Source organism: Procambarus clarkii, chromosome 18 (assembly GCF_040958095.1).
Source record: "Procambarus clarkii isolate CNS0578487 chromosome 18, FALCON_Pclarkii_2.0, whole genome shotgun sequence".
Classification (NCBI taxonomy): domain Eukaryota; kingdom Metazoa; phylum Arthropoda; class Malacostraca; order Decapoda; family Cambaridae; genus Procambarus; species Procambarus clarkii.
The window spans coordinates 17,981,119-17,998,696 of record NC_091167.1 but is presented as its reverse complement, the minus strand read 5'-3'; the positions used below and the strand labels follow the sequence as shown (position 1 = coordinate 17,998,696).

Sequence of the window (17,578 nt, the reverse complement as noted above, 5' to 3'; positions counted from 1 at the left end):
ATATAGAAGCGGGGTACACCTATCAATGTAATAATCCCTTGAGCCAATTTAGATAATTTACACTAGGATACTATTAAGCAGGCGATGAGTCACAATAACGTGGCTGAAATATGTTGACCAGACCACACACTAGAAATTGAAGGGACGACGACATTTCGGTCCGTCCTGGACCATTCTCAAGTCAATTGTGAATAATAATATATTATTAAATCTTACTGAAGTCTTGAAGGTGAACGTAAACAAATTTGTTCAAAAATACTTTATTGACACACGGAGAACAGGGCGTCACGGCTAAGTGGTTGTCTCATCTCTTAGTCACATCGCCTTACTTCCCTCTCTCGCGTCTGCCGTATTCTACAAAATGACAATAATCTATTACAATAATCAATACATGACAAATTAGAAACTTTTATGTTGCATTGTCTCGTAATTTACTTTCCTTATAATTGTATTTCTTTGCTCATGCATCGGAAGACGTAACAGAGTTTCTTAGTCACAAACGTTAATCTCAGTGAAGCATGAACAGTTTTATGCCAGTCACATATCTAGTTATCGTCCGCTGATTTATTAAAACTCAGTTACACTGTGAAACTGTACGCTGTTCCTTAACTGATGTCTTCCTGTGTATAACTGGTGACTGTTCCTTGACTGAGTCTTCCTGTATATAATTGGTGACTGTTCCTTGACTGAAGTCTTCCTTTATATAACTGGTGACTGTTCCTTGACTGAAGTCTTCCTTTATATAACTGGTGACTGTTCCTTGACTGATGTCTTCCTGTATATAACCGGCCACTGTACCTTGACTGAAGTCTCGGTTTATGATAGTAATATATCGAAAGTCAGTTCCCTGAACTATGTGTTATGAAAATATTGGTTCGATGGAATGGATATATAAACTATACACTGATAAATATTTGCAAATTAAATAGCTCTGAATTGATATGTTAAAAAGAGGTCAAATTTCTTTGTATAAATGAGGTATACCCAAAGTTTAATGCACTAGTTGGCGCACTAGGTTATATTTGGCATCTGTAATCTGCAATTAATCAAACTGCAGTAGTTTCCCCCTCCTCCGTGAGAATCTAAGCCTTTTTACTAACGAAAGAAGCATAGGGTAAACTATATATAGTTTCTGAATCTCTTATCGTTTTTCTTACGACGCAAGTTTGAGCTGCGAGTCAGCAGTCAATTTGTATGTATATTATAGTTCACCTCATTGGTTTTTAGCGTTTAAATTCTTTGTTTCACCGTTTTCTAAAAGGTTAGATATATGGCACAGTGGGTGGGTAGGGGGAAATAGCACCCCACTCTGCTTTGATGAGGTCTGCGGCCTTCTCTCCTATCATGATGATGGCAGCGTTGGGGTTGGCTGACACCACTATCGGCATGATGGAAGCGTCAACCACACGCAGCCCACTCACGCCTCGAACCCTGAAATATAACGACACATTTTGAGATATATACAAGAGTTGTTACATTCTTGTACAGCCACTAGTACGCGTAGCGTTTCGGGCAAGTCCTTAATCCTATGGTCCCTGGAATACGATCCCCTGCCGCGAAGAATCGTTTTTTCATCCAAGTACACATTTTACTGTTGCATTAAACAGAGGCTACAGTTAAGGAATTGCGCCCAGTAAATCCTCCCCGGCCAGGATACGAACCCATGACATAGAGCTCGCGGAACGCCAGGCGAGTGTCTTACCACTACACCACGGAGACTATGTTCCCTCATGAAACACCCTCACCAGGCCCAGTCTCGTCGCCTAGCCTTACTCATTCTTACTTAGACCATTCAGCTACTCTTAGTTTCCATCAGGCACCATTCCTCTGACTCTTCTTGCTACACAAAGACACATCGGTACACATGAATACTCCCAAACCTCCTGGGTGCTTTCTGACCAATCCACACACTAGAAAGTGAAGGGACGACGACGTTTCGGTCTGTCCTGGACCCTTTCTCAAGTCGATTGTGAATGACTTGAGAATGGTCCAGGACGGATCGAAACGTCGTCGTCCCTTCACTTTCTAGTGTGTGGTTTGGTCAACATATTTCAGCCACGTTATTGTGACTCCTCGTCTGGGTGCTTCTACACTCATTTTTCTGTAGTCTACTACAAATGGCTACTAACTTAGCCTACTCTCCAACTTTACTACTAGCAGTAGTCTTTCCGGAAGTAGCCTCGACCATCTGGACCAACATGCTTCGTTTGACTTGCCAAAACTGTACTAGATTCACACCCTTATCAAACACCTAAGCAATCGTGTCGGTAAACACTTCGACTAGACCAGAGGTTCCTAATTCTGGAGATAATTCCCCTTTTCCCTGGGGATTATACCTTGGAGGTAATGTTAGGGTTTAAGGGGGGGGGGGGGAATTGTGACTACAGACTCAAATTGTTGGAATTTATTTTTCTACAAACTACAATTCTACAGATTGTGCAAAATCAACAGGCCGTCACACTTTATTCTATGTCAACCACGGGAGACATCTCCCGTCACGCAGGGTGCAGTCGTACCTCCACAGATCTCCAGTATCATCTATTGATACTGGTAATGGCTCTAAAGGGCCACCACTTACGGGCTATTCATGCCCGTGCCACCTTTTGGGTGGCTTAATCTTCATCAATCAATCATCAATCTATGTCAAATTAAATGAAATATAAAGATAAACACTTCACATTTTTACCTATGGAAATATTGGGATGCAACTGTTGAACCGAACAATCTTGGAAAGGGGGGGGATAACATTCTGACATGGCTAACATTAACATGGTTTATGGTCAGAAAGGGTGAGTCTGACATGGCTAACATTAACATGGTTTATGGTCAGAAAAGGGTGAGTCTGACATTGCTAACATTAACATGGTTTATGGTCAGAAAAGGGTGAGTCTGACATTGCTAACATTAACATGGTTTATGGTCAGAAAAGGGTGAGTCTGACATTGCTAACATTAACATGGTTTATGGTCAGAAAAGGGTGAGTCTGACATTGCTAACATTAACATGGTTTATGGTCAGAAAAGGGTGAGTCTGACATTGCTAACATTAACATGGTTTATGGTCAGAAAAGGGTGAGAACACCTGGTGTTAACCTTAATTCTTTGCGCAAGCTGGTGCCTGATCCACCTGGCCAAGCTGAAGACCGCTACTCACTTGAGAGCGTCACTACTTACTTGAGAGCGTCGCTAGTTATTTGAGAGCGTCGCTACCTACTTGAGAGCGTCGCTACTTAATTAAGAGCATCGCTACTTACTTGAGAGCGTCGCTACTCACTTGAGAGCGTCACTACTTACTTGAGAGCATCGCTACTTACTTGAGAGCGTCGCTACCTACTTGAGAGCGTTGCTACTTAATTAAGAGCATCGCTACTTACTTGAGAGCGTCGCTACTCACTTGAGAGCGTCACTACTTGAGAGCGTCGCTACTCACTTGAGAGCGTCACTACTTACTTGAGAGCGTCGCTACTTACTTGAGAGCGTCGCTACTCACTTGAGAGCGTCACTACTTGAGAGCGTCGCTACTCACTTGAGAGCGTCACTACTTACTTGAGAGCGTCGCTACTCACTTGAGAGCGTCGCTATCTACTTGAGAGCGTCGCTACTTAATTAAGAGCATCGCTACTTACTTGAGAGCGTCGCTACTTACTTGAGAGCGTCGCTACTTACTTGAGAGCGTCGCTACTTACTTGAGAGCGTCGCTACTCACTTGAGAGCGTCGCTACTTACTTGAGAGCGTCACTACTTACTTGAGAGCGTCGCTACTTACTTGAGAGCATCGCTACTTACTTGAGAGCGTCGCTACTTGATCAAAAGCATCGCTACTTGATCAAGAGCATCGCTACTTGAGAGCGTCGCTACTTATTTGAGAGCGTCGCTACTTATTTGAGAGCGTCGCTACTTGAGAGCGTCGCTACTTACTTGAGAGCGTCGCTACTTGAGGGCGTCGCTACTTACTTGAGAGCGTCGCTACTTGAGCGTCGCTACTTACTTGAGAGCATCGCTACTTACTTGAGAGCGTCGCTACTTGATCAAGAGCATCGCTACTTGATCAAGAGCATCGCTACTTGAGAGCGTCGCTACTTATTTGAGAGCGTCGCTACTTGAGAGCGTCGCTACTTACTTGAGAGCGTCGCTACTTACTTGAGAGCGTCGCTACTTACTTGAGAGCGTCGCTACTTGAGAGCGTCGCTACTTACTTGAGAGCATCGCTACTTGAGAGCGTCGCTACTTACTTGAGAGCGTCACTACTTACTTTAGAGCGTCGCTACTTACTTGAGAGCGTCACTACTTACTTTAGAGCGTCGCTACTTACTTGAGAGCGTCGCTACTTACTTGAGAGCGTCGCTACTTACTTGAGAGCATCGCTACTTGAGAGCGTCGCTACTTACTTGAGAGCGTCGCTACTTACTTGAGAGCGTCGCTACTTGAGAGCGTCACTACTTAATTAAGAGCGTCGCTACTTACTTGAGAGCGTCGCTACTTACTTGAGAGCGTCGCTACTTACTTGAGAGCGTCGCTACTTGAGAGCGTCGCTACTCACTTGAGAGCGTCGCTACCTACTTGAGAGCGTCACTACCTACTTGAGAGCGTCGCTACTTACTTGAGAGCGTCGCTACTTACTTGAGAGCGTCACTACTTACTTGAGAGCGTCGCTACTTACTTGAGAGCGTCACTACCTACTTGAGAGCGTCGCTACCTACTTGAGAGCGTCACTACTTACTTGAGAGCGTCGCTACTCACTTGAAAGCGTCGCTACTTACTTGAGAGCTTCACTACTTGAGAGCGTCACTACTTACTTGAGAGCGTCGCTACTTACTTGAGAGAGTCGCTACACACTTGAGAGCGTCGCTACTCCCTTGAGAGCGTCGCTACTCACTTGAGAGAGTCGCTACTCACTTGAGAGAGTCGCTACTCACTTGAGAGCGTCGCTACTCCCTTGAGAGCGTCGCTACTTACTTGAGAGCGTCGCTACTCACTTGAGAGCGTCGCTACTTACTTGAGAGCGTCACTACTTACTTGAGAGCGTCGCTACTTACTTGAGAGCGTCACTACTTGAGAGCGTCACTACTTACTTGAGAGCGTCGCTACTTACTTGAGAGCGTCGCTACTTACTTGAGAGCGTCGCTACTTACTTGAGAGCGTCACTACTCCCTTGAGAGCGTCGCTACTTACTTGAGAGCGTCGCTACTTACTTGAGAGCGTCGCTACTTACTTGAGAGCGTCGCTACTCCCTTGAGAGCGTCGCTACTTGAGAGCGTCACTACTTGAGAGCGTCGCTACTCACTTGAGAGCGTCGCTACCTACTTGAGAGCGTCGCTACTTACTTGAGAGCGTCACTACTTACTTGAGAGCGTCACTACTTACTTGAGAGCGTCGCTACTTACTTGAGAGCGTCACTACTCCCTTGAGAGCGTCGCTACTTACTTGAGAGCGTCACTACTCCCTTGAGAGCGTCACTACTTACTTGAGAGCGTCACTACTTACTTGAGAGCGTCACTACTTGAGAGCGTCGCTACTCACTTGAGAGCGTCGCTACTCACTTGAGAGCGTCGCTACTCACTTGAGAGCGTCGCTACTCACTTGAGAGCGTCGCTACTCACTTGAGAGCGTCGCTACTTACTTGAGAGCGTCGCTACTCACTTGAGAGCGTCGCTACTCACTTGAGAGCGTCGCTACTCACTTGAGAGCGTCGCTACTCACTTGAGAGCGTCGCTACTCACTTGAGAGCGTCGCTACTCACTTGAGAGCGTCGCTACTCACTTGAGAGCGTCGCTACTTACTTGAGAGCGTCGCTACTCACTTGAGAGCGTCGCTACTCACTTGAGAGCGTCGCTACTCACTTGAGAGCGTCGCTACTCACTTGAGAGCGTCGCTACTCACTTGAGAGCGTCGCTACTCACTTGAGAGCGTCACTACTCACTTGAGAGCGTCACTACTTGAGAGCGTCGCTACTCACTTGAGAGCGTCGCTACTCACTTGAGAGCGTCGCTACTCACTTGAGAGCGTCGCTACTCACTTGAGAGCGTCGCTACTCACTTGAGAGCGTCGCTACTCACTCGAGAGCGTCGCTACTCACTTGAGAGCGTCGCTACTCACTTGAGAGCGTCGCTACTCACTTGAGAGCGTCACTACTTACTTGAGAGCGTCGCTACTCACTTGAGAGCGTCACTACTTGAGAGCGTCGCTACTCACTTGAGAGCGTCGCTACTCACTTGAGAGCGTCGCTACTCACTTGAGAGCGTCGCTACTCACTTGAGAGCGTCGCTACTCACTTGAGAGCGTCGCTACTCACTTGAGAGCGTCGCTACTTACTTTTGAGCGTCACTACTTACTTGAGAGCGTCGCTACTTACTTGAGAGCGTCGCTACTTACTTGAGAGCGTCGCTACTTACTTGAGAGCGTCACTACTTACTTTTGAGCGTCACTACTTACTTGAGAGCGTCACTACTTACTTGAGAGCGTCACTACTTACTTGAGAGCGTCACTACTTACTTGAGAGCGTCGCTACTTACTTGAGAGCGTCGCTACCTACTTGAGAGCGTCACTACTTACTTTTGAGCGTCACTACTTACTTGAGAGCGTCACTACTTACTTGAGAGCGTCACTACTTACTTGAGAGCGTCACTACTTACTTGAGAGCGTCGCTACCTACTTGAGAGCGTCGCTACTCCCTTGAGAGCGTCGCTACTTACTTGAGAGCGTCACTACTCCCTTGAGAGCGTCGCTACTTACTTGAGAGCGTCACTACTTACTTGAGAGCGTCGCTACTCGCTTGAGAGCGTCGCTACTTACTTGAGAGCTTCACTACTTGAGAGCGTCGCTACTCACTTGAGAGCGTCGCTACTCACTTGAGAGCGTCGCTACTTACTTGAGAGCTTCACTACTTGAGAGCGTCACTACTTACTTTAGAGCGTCACTACTTACTTTAGAGCGTCACTACTTACTTGAGAGCTTCACTACTTGAGAGCGTCACTACCTACTTGAGAGCGTCGCTACCTACTTGAGAGCGTCGCTACTTACTTGAGAGCTTCGCTACTTGAGAGCGTCACTACCTACTTGAGAGCGTCGATACTTACTTGAGAGCGTCGCTACTTACTTGAGAGCGTGGTCGACGACGCCGTACGGGTCGGATCCAGGCGCCATCTTGCAGGAGCCGGCGAAGTGGTAGGTGGTGGATGTGAGGTGACGTACCAGACACTCCCAGTACGGGTCCGACTCAGGTACCAGGTGTTCGCATCCCGGCACCACCTGTGGGGGGGAGGGGGGGGGGTCATGAGGTACCACCTGTGGGGGGGGAGGGGGGTCATGAGGCTCGTTTGGTCTTGGGCAGGAAGTCCTTCAACCTCTTGGCAGAGGGTTGTTCAGGCCTATCAGCCTCTGGAGGGTTATTAAGGTCTATCAAACCTTTGGAGGGTTATTAAGGCCTGTCAAACCTCTGGAGGGTTATTAAGGTCTATCAAACCTCTGAAGGGTTATTAAGGTCTATCAAACCTCTGGAGGGTCATTAAGGCCTATCAACCTCTGGAGGGTTATTAAGGTCTATCAACCTCTAGAGGGTTATTAAGGCCTATCAACCTCTGGAGGGTCATTAAGGCCTATCAACCTCTGGAGGGTTATTAAGGTCTATCAACCTCTAGAGGGTTATTAAGGCCTATCAACCTCTAGAGGGTTATTAAGGCCTATCAACCTCTGGAGGGTTATTAAGGTCTATCAACCTCTAGAGGGTTATTAAGGCCTATCAGCCTCTGGAGGGTTATTAAGGTCTATCAAACCTCTGGAGGGTTATTAAGGTCTATCAACCTCTGGAGGGTTATTAAGGCCTATCAAACCTCTGGAGGGTTATTAAGGTCTATCAACCTCTGGAGGGTTATTAAGGCCTATCAACCTCTGGAGGGTTATTAAGGAATATCAACCTCTGGGGGGTTATTAAGGCCTATCAACCTCTGGAGAGTTATTAAGGAATATCAACCTCTGGGGGGTTATTAAGGCCTATCAAACCTCTGGAGGGTTATTAAGGTCTATCAACCTCTGGAGGGTTATTAAGGCCTATCAACCTCTGGAGGGTTATTAAGGAATATCAACCTCTGGGGGGTTATTAAGGTCTATCAACCTCTGGAGGGTTATTAAGGAATATCAACCTCTGGGGGGTTATTAAGGCCTATCAACCTCTGGAGGGTTATTAAGGCCTATCAACCTCTGGAGGGTTATTAAGGAATATCAACCTCTGGGGGGTTATTAAGGCCTATCAACCTCTGGGGGGTTATTAACAAATCGCCAATTATTCTTAACTAATGAACATAGTCCAGGATTAAAAGTAATCTCTCGGTGTATATACACCAAGAAACAGGGTACGTCTCTTGGCGAATATACACTGTGAAATGTATATACAACTGTGGCTGGAAATGCAGAATACAAATCCACAAGGGCAGTGACGAGGATTCGAACCTGCGTCCGGGAGCATCCCAGACGCTGCCTTAATCGACTGAGCTACGACAGGGTTAAAAGGGTTGAAACCGAAGTTCTACTGAACTTACTGATCAATTGAACAGTTCTACTGATCAAATGAACTTTGTTCATTTGATGCATCACGTTAGTGTGATCTGTGTGTGTGATGCAGAATACATTTCTGGGGGAGGGGGGGGGGGGGAGGGATGTGTGATAGCCCTAAGCACAAAACACAAGATAATACACTCAACACTGTGAATACAACTCAAATATACTCAAGATATATAGATTAAGAATGCTAAATTTTAGACCTACTTAAAATTCATTAACAATATGCATAATTTACCAAAACAATTAATAACAGGAAACAATGTAAAGGAGGAAATGTATATGTTTATCTCTCAGAATGTTTGGTAATATGTTTATTGTTTGTGATGTGTGTCTATGTATGTATTAACACGATGTACTGAACGGGGTGAGAATAGCTTGAGCTACCTCATCCCTTTGTGTGTATTTTACCTCAATAAACTTATTTCAATTTTAATTAATAACATACGAGGGGAAATAAAGGACAAAAAGTGAGAACACAATCAGTGACACAGATAAGGGAGGACGGGTCGGTTACCTTGTCGTGGAAGCGAGCGCCGAAGCCATCAGCCATGGCCGGAGTGTTGCCCACTGCTAACGCGAACTTCACACCTGTTTAGTGAGACGTTCAGGTTAATACCTGGAGCCTGGAGGGATGCTGAACAAATCCACAAGGGCCGTGACGAGGGTTCGAACCTACGTCCGAGATGATCCCAGACGCTGCCTTAATCGACTGAGCTACGACATGGTTAAAATCATTGCAACCGGGAAATCATTCTAACCTACTCTCGGACGTATTTTCGAAGCCTCGTCACGGCCCTTGTGGATTTGATGCATCACGCTGTTATGTGTGTGGAGGGATGCTGTATAGGTGGAGGTCTGAGACAACAGTGTAGTCGTCCACCTCCACCCACAGTGTAGTCACTACACTAGGAGGTAAAGAGGGATGGAGGAGGCACAGAAGAATTGTTGGGAGGTTCTGGGGGAAAGCAGAGCTTGGGAGAAGGTGAGAGAGTGGTAAAGGGGACGCGATGAAGGTTAGGCTGGGATTTTATATTAATATATTCACTTATATATACAAGAGTTCTTACATTCTTGAAGAAAGCTGCGGCAGGGAAGGGAGGAAGATTGGAATATTTTTTTTTTGAGATATATACAAGAGTTGTTACATTCTTGTACAGCCACTAGTACGCGTAGCGTTTCGGGCAGGTCCCTGGAATACGATCCCCGCCAGCGAAGAATCGTTGTTACAACCAAGTACACATTTTACTGTTGAGTTAAACAGAGGCTACAGTTAAGGATTTGCGCCCAGTAAATCCTCCCCGGCCAGGATACGAACCCATGACAAAGCGCTCGCGGAACGCCAGGCGAGTGTCTTACCACTGCACCACGGAGACGTAAACTCTATTCCATATATTCGTAGTTCCTAACTCATTACCAGGAAGCATGACAAAGCATCCATTATAAACATCTAGGATTAAGATTAGTGAATTAAGTACCATCCACCTTCAAGACAGCTTAGTTACCCTTGATCTCCGTCACACAGAAAACGGAAGCTTGGTCATCGTATCTTGCCTGACAACTTGTGTGTTTCCTTTGGAAATGGTACAATATTTATGAATTATTAAATAACAAAGACGAAGAGAACTCTGCTCCAACCTCAAGTGCATTTTAAAACCTTTTTCACGCCAAGTTCCTTACACACAAACACACAGGCGCTGGTGGCTGGGTAGACAGCACGCTGGAAACGTAATCCAGTGGACCGGGGTTCGATTCCCGGCGCCGGTGAGAAACAGAAATGGGCAGAGGTTCTTTCACCTTGATGCCCCCTGTTACCTAGCAGTAAATAGGTACATGGGAGTTAGACAGCTGCTACGGGCTGCTTCCTGGTGGTGTGTGTGCGTGTGTATGTTAGAGAGAAATATATGTAGTAGACATAATAGAGGAAAAATCAATTGGTTAGAAAGGCGGGGTCCAAGAGCTAATAGCTCAATTCTTCAGGCACAAATAGAAAATACACACAACCCGCACATACAGACCCACACACACACACAACACACACACACCAACCCACCCACACACACACACACACACACACACACACACAACATACAACGACCAACCCACACACTGAACCAGTCATGCTAAACACACACATCTTCACATACCTTTAATCAAGTTCCTGACGTCAGTGGGATGACTCAGGTAATTGGGATCAATGACGGGATGAACCATCGGGTCACTGGACTGGAGGGTGATTGACCCCCGGCTCCTGGCGCGGGTCAACATGGGGGCGATACTGAAGCCGTCTTGACCCCGAATGGGGAGGAAGTAGTCGTAGAAGAACTGTAAGAGGAGAAGTGAGAGAAGTGAGAGAAGAAAAGTGTGAGTAGAGAGGTGTGAGAAGAGCTTCCGTATGAGAGAGTAACCCGTTCTCGCACTTGCTTATAGTCAATATTGGCTTATTTAATAAGTGTATATGTGACATACTAATTGATTGTAAATATTTTAGATTTCCTTGAAAAGCTTCATAGAAACCACCGACCTCACCTAACCTTCTTAGTATGTTAAGATAAGCATCTTATTGCTTCTTAATTACAATTGTTACTTAATCTATACCGTTGATAGGTTAAGTAATAATTGTAAATAAGAAGATAATAAGAACGAGACAGATTGGTTTGAAGAAGTTGTGTAGTGAGAGAATTTTAATGTATGAATTTTAACGTAGAGGGAGAATGTAGAGGGACATTAATTTTAATATATAAAATATGGGCATAAAAATTTGCAAATAAGATTAGTTCATAGAGACACAAGTATGTATTGCAGACAGATACGGAAGTACAGTGAGTTTAGATATCAGCGAAAACACAATAATAAAAATTAGGGAGTAACTCGTATGCAGGCGAGGAGTCACAATAACGTGGCTGAAGTATGTTGACCAGACCACACACTAGAAGGTGAAGGGACGACGACGTTTCGATCCGTCCTGGACCATTCTCAAATCGATTGTGAATGGTCCAGGACGGGCCGGAACGTCGTCGTCCCTTCACCTTCTAGTGTGTGGTCTGGTCAACAGGGAGTAACTCGATAATTGAATAAATAGAAAGATCAGTGATAGGAAGAAGTGGAAACCTTTGTAGAAAGATGCATTTAATTCCATCAACTTAAGTACGTAAAGGAATCTAATTCACACTGGAGACAGACACGAATGCAACTTGCATCTTTAATTTCAAGATAAATAAGATTGTAATTTAAGACATTGGAAGGTTATGTAGTATTATACTGTAGATGTTCAAGGTGTTCTGTATTTTTGTTAAAGTAGTGAAATTACCTTAGAAAATTAAACTGAATAGATTTAATCAATACAATACAATACAATTTTATTTAGGCAAGGTACATACATACAATAAATTTTTACAAGGATTGTTTGACTTATAGGTAGAGCTAGTACATACAATGCCTAAAGCCACTATTACGCAAAGCGTTTCGGGCATATCATATCGTATCATATCATATCATATCGGGCATTTCGTTTCAATCATATCCAATCAGTGTTTAATCATATCCAATCAGTGTTTTAATCATATCCAATCAGTGTTTTAATCATATCCAATCAGTGTTTTAATCATATCCAATCAGTGTTTAATCATATCCAATCAGTGTTTAATCATATCCAATCAGTGTTTAATCATATCCAATCAGTGTTTTAATCATATCCAATCAGTGTTTTAATCATATCCAATCAGTGTTTAATCATATCCAATCAGTGTTTAATCATATCCAATCAGTGTTTTAATCATATCCAATCAGTGTTTAATCATATCCAATCAGTGTTTTAATCATATCCAATCAGTGTTTAATCATATCCAATCAGTGTTTAATCATATCCAATCAGTGTTTTAATCATATCCAATCAGTGTTTTAATCATATCCAATCAGTGTTTAATCATATCCAATCAGTGTTTAATCATATCCAATCAGTGTTTAATCATATCCAATCAGTGTTTTAATCATATCCAATCAGTGTTTTAATCATATCCAATCAGTGTTTAATCATATCCAATCAGTGTTTAATCATATCCAATCAGTGTTTTAATCATATCCAATCAGTGTTTTAATCATATCCAATCAGTGTTTTAATCATATCCAATCAGTGTTTAATCATATCCAATCAGTGTTTTAATCATATCCAATCAGTGTTTAATCATATCCAATCAGTGTTTAATCATATCCAATCAGTGTTTTAATCATATCCAATCAGTGTTTTAATCATATCCAATCAGTGTTTAATCATATCCAATCAGTGTTTAATCATATCCAATCAGTGTTTAATCATATCCAATCAGTGTTTAATCATATCCAATCAGTGTTTAATCATATCCAATCAGTGTTTTAATCTGGGAAATGTGTTTCGGTATTGAGGAAAATGGATTTAACTTTATCCCAAAGTTCCAAATGTAAGTTTATATAAAAACAATCAGATTTCTATCTGAAGCTTAACATTATGACAACCAATGACAATCGTAAACAATTCGAGTGTCAGTTGGGTATAGCAATTATGTTGTTAAACCAATCAGAAGCTTACCTGTCGGTCGTAGCCAATTAGGTCTGGTATAGAGATGCCGTTGTCGAACATGGCTGTGCCAGATATGAAGAGGAACTGCAGCTCGGGCCAGTAAGGGTCCCCTTCGTCAGACTCTATCCAGGCGTGTGCCTCGATGCCGATGGGGGTGGCGAAGGGGCCTGTGGAGACCGTAGGGAAGATCAGTTCTCACGAGGAGAATAGGGAAGGGGGGAGAAGGTATAGTGTGTTTACTAGTTGTGTTTTTGCGGGGGTTGAGCTTTGCTCTTTCGGCCCGCCTCTCAACTGTTTTACTAACTACTTTTTTTTTTCCCACACCACACACACACATCAGTGTGGAATGTGATTCCACAGGAATCAGTGTGGAAATAGACGCGGGGAATGGGGCATTTTGGGGGGAGGGAATGAATGAGGAATGGGGAGTCGAGGTCTAAGAGGTGGAAGAGCAACAGAAATCAGCGAGTCTTCCTCACACACCCAAGCGAACCTAAACTACATCATCCAAATGTCAACAAACTATTATATACGAGTCGACAGAAGGTCGAGAGGCAGAGTCCAAGCACTGGAGCTCATCCGTACATGATCTGAACCACTTGAGTACACCACACTATCGGTGGATTCCCCCCAAAACTGACCTTTTCTCCTGAAGATGTAATCGGCGAGCGAGGAAGGTCTGGCCAGAGTGAGGAAGCTGATGGTGGACCCGGGGGAGGTGGTCCAGGACAGACCGAAGATGGAGGCGTGGTCTTGGAGGTTGAGGCCCACTCCTGGTACGTCGGCCACCACTGGTACCTGCGGTATGGTTAAGTTCTACGTGACGTAGTTCGCCCAAGCTTGTCTTTCTGAGTGTAAGAAGGGTATACGGTACCTCTGTCAGAACGGTATCCAGCACCTACCTGATTGTCAGAACGGTATACAGTACCTCCCTGATTGTCGGAACGGTATACAATACCTCCCTGATTGTCGGAACGGTATACAGTACCTACCTGATTGTCGGAACGGTATACAGTACCTCCCTGATTGTCGGAACGGTATACAATACCTCCCTGATTGTCGGAACGGTATACAGTACCTACCTGATTGTCGGAACGGTATCCAGTACATTCCTGATTGTCAGAACGGTATACAGTACCTCCCTGATTGTCGGAACGGTATACAGTACATTCCTGATTGTCAGAACGGTACCCAGTACCTCCCTGATTGTCAGAATGGTATCCAGTACCTCCCTGATTGTCAGAACGGTATACAGTACCTCCCTGATTGTCAGAACGGTATCCAGTACCTCGCTAGGTTAGGTATCAACTTAGGGTGTATTACGCCGGGTGAGTTGGATATAGTTAAGTTTAAAAATCCGTTGGTGAATCTTGTGATGTGACCTGAATGTCTGTCTCTGGGACACACGGGGGAGTATAGCAGCAGTAGAGGACACGAGACATTAATATGTCCAGTTTTGGACAGCTGCCGTCTTCAGTTGCACCTATTTTTGTACTACGTGGCTATGTTGAAATCCAGGATTTGGTGTGAACAAAGTACGAGTTTCACGGTTAGTATATAATACTTACATACACGTATGTGTGTGTGTATTAGAGAGAAACAAGGGTATACTCATATGCAGGCGATGAGTCACAATAACGTGGCTGAAGTATGTTGACCAGACCACACACTAGAAGTTGAAGGGACGACGACGTTTCGGTCCGTCCTGGACCATTCTCACAATCGACATGAGAATGGTCCAGGACGGACCGAAACGTCGTCGTCCCTTCAACTTCTAGTGTGTGGTCTGGTCCACAAGGGTATACTCACACCATGTTGCTGGAGGTGGCTGGCCGGTCCAACACCGGACAGCATGAGTATGTGAGGTGAGGATATCGCTCCACCACTCACTATAACCTCCCGTTTCACCAGCGCCATCTTCATCTGTCTCAACCATAAACATATTAAAAAATTCAAAAAATTCAAAATTCAAAATGTTTATTTAGGTAAAAGTACATACAATATCTAAAAACACTAATACGCATAGCGTTTTGGGCAATTATTTAATAAATTATTAAATGAAGGAATACGTATTTAACAAATTATTTAATAAACTCAGAAATTTACTAAATAACGAATAAATTTATTGCCTAATAAATAGTTTGGGTGTTGAGACCCTTTTCATATTAATGACTTTATTTAATATATAATTTCAATAACTACTAATTAACCACAGTACTGTGTTCTATCTATATATATTATTTTTATTGTAATTATTATTAAGATCAGAAAAAGAGTTATGGTACAAATTTATTCCATAAAATGTTTATCGATTTTAATATTTACAAAGAAAACATAGAAAAGGTGATAAGAGCCTTTCAGGGGCTTAGAGACAAAGTACAGCCTTTCAGAGTCCTGGACAATGTTCAGGACTAAGGTATACTTATTGGCTGGTCAGTAAGCTATTGTGGTGGCCTAATAACCCTCCAGAGATTGATAGACCTTAATAACCCTCCAGAGGTTGATAGGCCTTAATAACCCTCCAGAGGTTGATAGACCTTAATAACCCTCCAGAGGTTGATAGGTCTTAATAACCCTCCAGAGGTTGATAGGCCGTAATAACCCTCCAGAGGTTGATAGGCCTTAATAACCCTCCAGAGATTGATAGGTCTTAATAACCCTCCAGAGGTTGATAGGCCGTAATAACCCTCCAGAGGTTGATAGGTCTTAATAACCCTCCAGAGGTTGACAGGTCTTAATAACCCTCCAGAGGTTGATAGGCCTTAATAACCCTCCAGAGGTTGATAGGCCTTAATAACCCTCCAGAGATTGATAGGTCTTAATAACCCTCCAGAGGTTGATAGGCCGTAATAACCCTCCAGAGGTTGATAGGTCTTAATAACCCTCCAGAGGTTGATAGGCCTTAATAACCCTCCAGAGGTTGATAGGCCTTAATAACCCTCCAGAGGTTGATAGGTCTTAATAACCCTCCAGAGGTTGATAGGTCTTAATAACCCTCCAGAGATTGATAGACCTTAATAACCCTCCAGAGATTGATAGACCTTAATAACCCTCCAGAGGTTGACAGGCCTTAATAAACCTCCAGAGATTGATAGACCTTAATAACCCTCCAGAGATTGATAGGTCTTAATAACCCTCCAGAGGTTGATAGGTCTTAATAACCCTCCAGAGATTGATAGACCTTAATAACCCTCCAGAGGTTGATAGGCCTTAATAACCCTCCAGAGGTTGATAGGTCTTAATAACCCTCCAGAGGTTGATAGGCCGTAATAACCCTCCAGAGATTGATAGACCTTAATAACCCTCCAGAGGTTGATAGGTCTTAATAACCCTCCAGAGGTTGACAGGCCTAATAAACCTCCAGAGATTGATAGACCTTAATAACCCTCCAGAGGTTGATAGGTCTTAATAACCCTCCAGAGATTGATAAACCTTAATAACCCTCCAGAGGTAGATAGGCCGTAAATAACCCTCCAGAGGTTGATAGACCTTAATAACCTTCCTAAAGTAGATAAGCCTTAATAACCCTCCTAAAATAGATAGGCCTTAATAACCCTCCAGAGGTGGATACGCCATAATAACCCTCCAGAGGTAGCGAAGGACTAAGCCCAACACCAAGTCTAAAGAAGTGTCGCCAGGTGAGATAAGCTGGAGGAAGAGTCTTAAGCAAGTGTACAGCACCTCGACCCCGTTACGGGCTCACCATAGCCCGTGCTACTTTGAAACTTTTGTTCTAAGTAACTGAATCTAAAAGAACAACAACCCTCGACCCCCCCCCCCACACTCACCTCGCCCTTGTGGACGAAGCGGACTCCCACAGCGCGCTTCTTCTCGTCGAATATAATCTGTCAGGAAATAGGACACAAACACCATTGAATAGACAATAAAAATTAACCAAATCTCATCATTTTTTTTTTTATAATAGAGCAAATCGCAAAATTGTCTGTCTAATTACTTGATGATTTTGTGAAGCAAGAACGAAATTACAGAAGAATAAAAAAAATTAGATCAATATTAAAAAATCTTATATTTTGCTTTGAAGATACAAAACGTATATATATATATAATTTTATGTTAAAACTCGGAAGAACACCGCGACTTTTAAAAGTGGATAATAAATACTTTAGTCTATGCAATAAATTTTGTTTTCTTCGTACTTAATGGAAAGAAAGAAAATGAAATTTACTTGAGGGGTAACAATAGTTTTTATTTATTGCACTGCGTACGGTACAGTTCCCATTGGCTGGAGAAATGGGCTGGACAGCGCTGAAACTCCATCTGTATGTGCGTTACCTACATGCTGAATGCTGATGATGACTGACCTGGGTCACATGGGCGTTGGTAACGACGTGAAGATTCTGACGTTCAGCGGCGGGTTTGAGATACGCTTCCGCACTGGTCCAGCGCCATCCATCCTTTATAGTCATGTCCGGGACGCTGAAGCCTTGGAGGGAGGAGGATAAGGCGCCCT

General features: G+C 43.8%; 1 protein-coding gene across 1 annotated transcript in view; it reads right to left on the bottom strand.

The window, feature by feature from the left end:
* Positions 1–250: 250 nt before the first annotated feature.
* Positions 251–17,578, bottom strand: part of LOC123754243 (glucose dehydrogenase [FAD, quinone]-like) — a 52,937-nt gene continuing 35,609 nt past the window's right edge. Inside the window, exons 6-14 of the mRNA XM_069326302.1 lie at positions 17,430–17,551; positions 16,896–16,952; positions 14,917–15,030; positions 13,749–13,905; positions 13,117–13,274; positions 10,700–10,877; positions 9,070–9,143; positions 7,096–7,247; positions 251–1,431 (exon numbers count right to left, since the gene is read on the bottom strand). Of these exons, the coding sequence (XP_069182403.1) occupies positions 1,263–1,431; positions 7,096–7,247; positions 9,070–9,143; positions 10,700–10,877; positions 13,117–13,274; positions 13,749–13,905; positions 14,917–15,030; positions 16,896–16,952; positions 17,430–17,551 (1,181 nt within the window). The 3' untranslated portion in view covers positions 251–1,262. The remainder of the gene's footprint in view (positions 1,432–7,095; positions 7,248–9,069; positions 9,144–10,699; positions 10,878–13,116; positions 13,275–13,748; positions 13,906–14,916; positions 15,031–16,895; positions 16,953–17,429; positions 17,552–17,578) is intronic.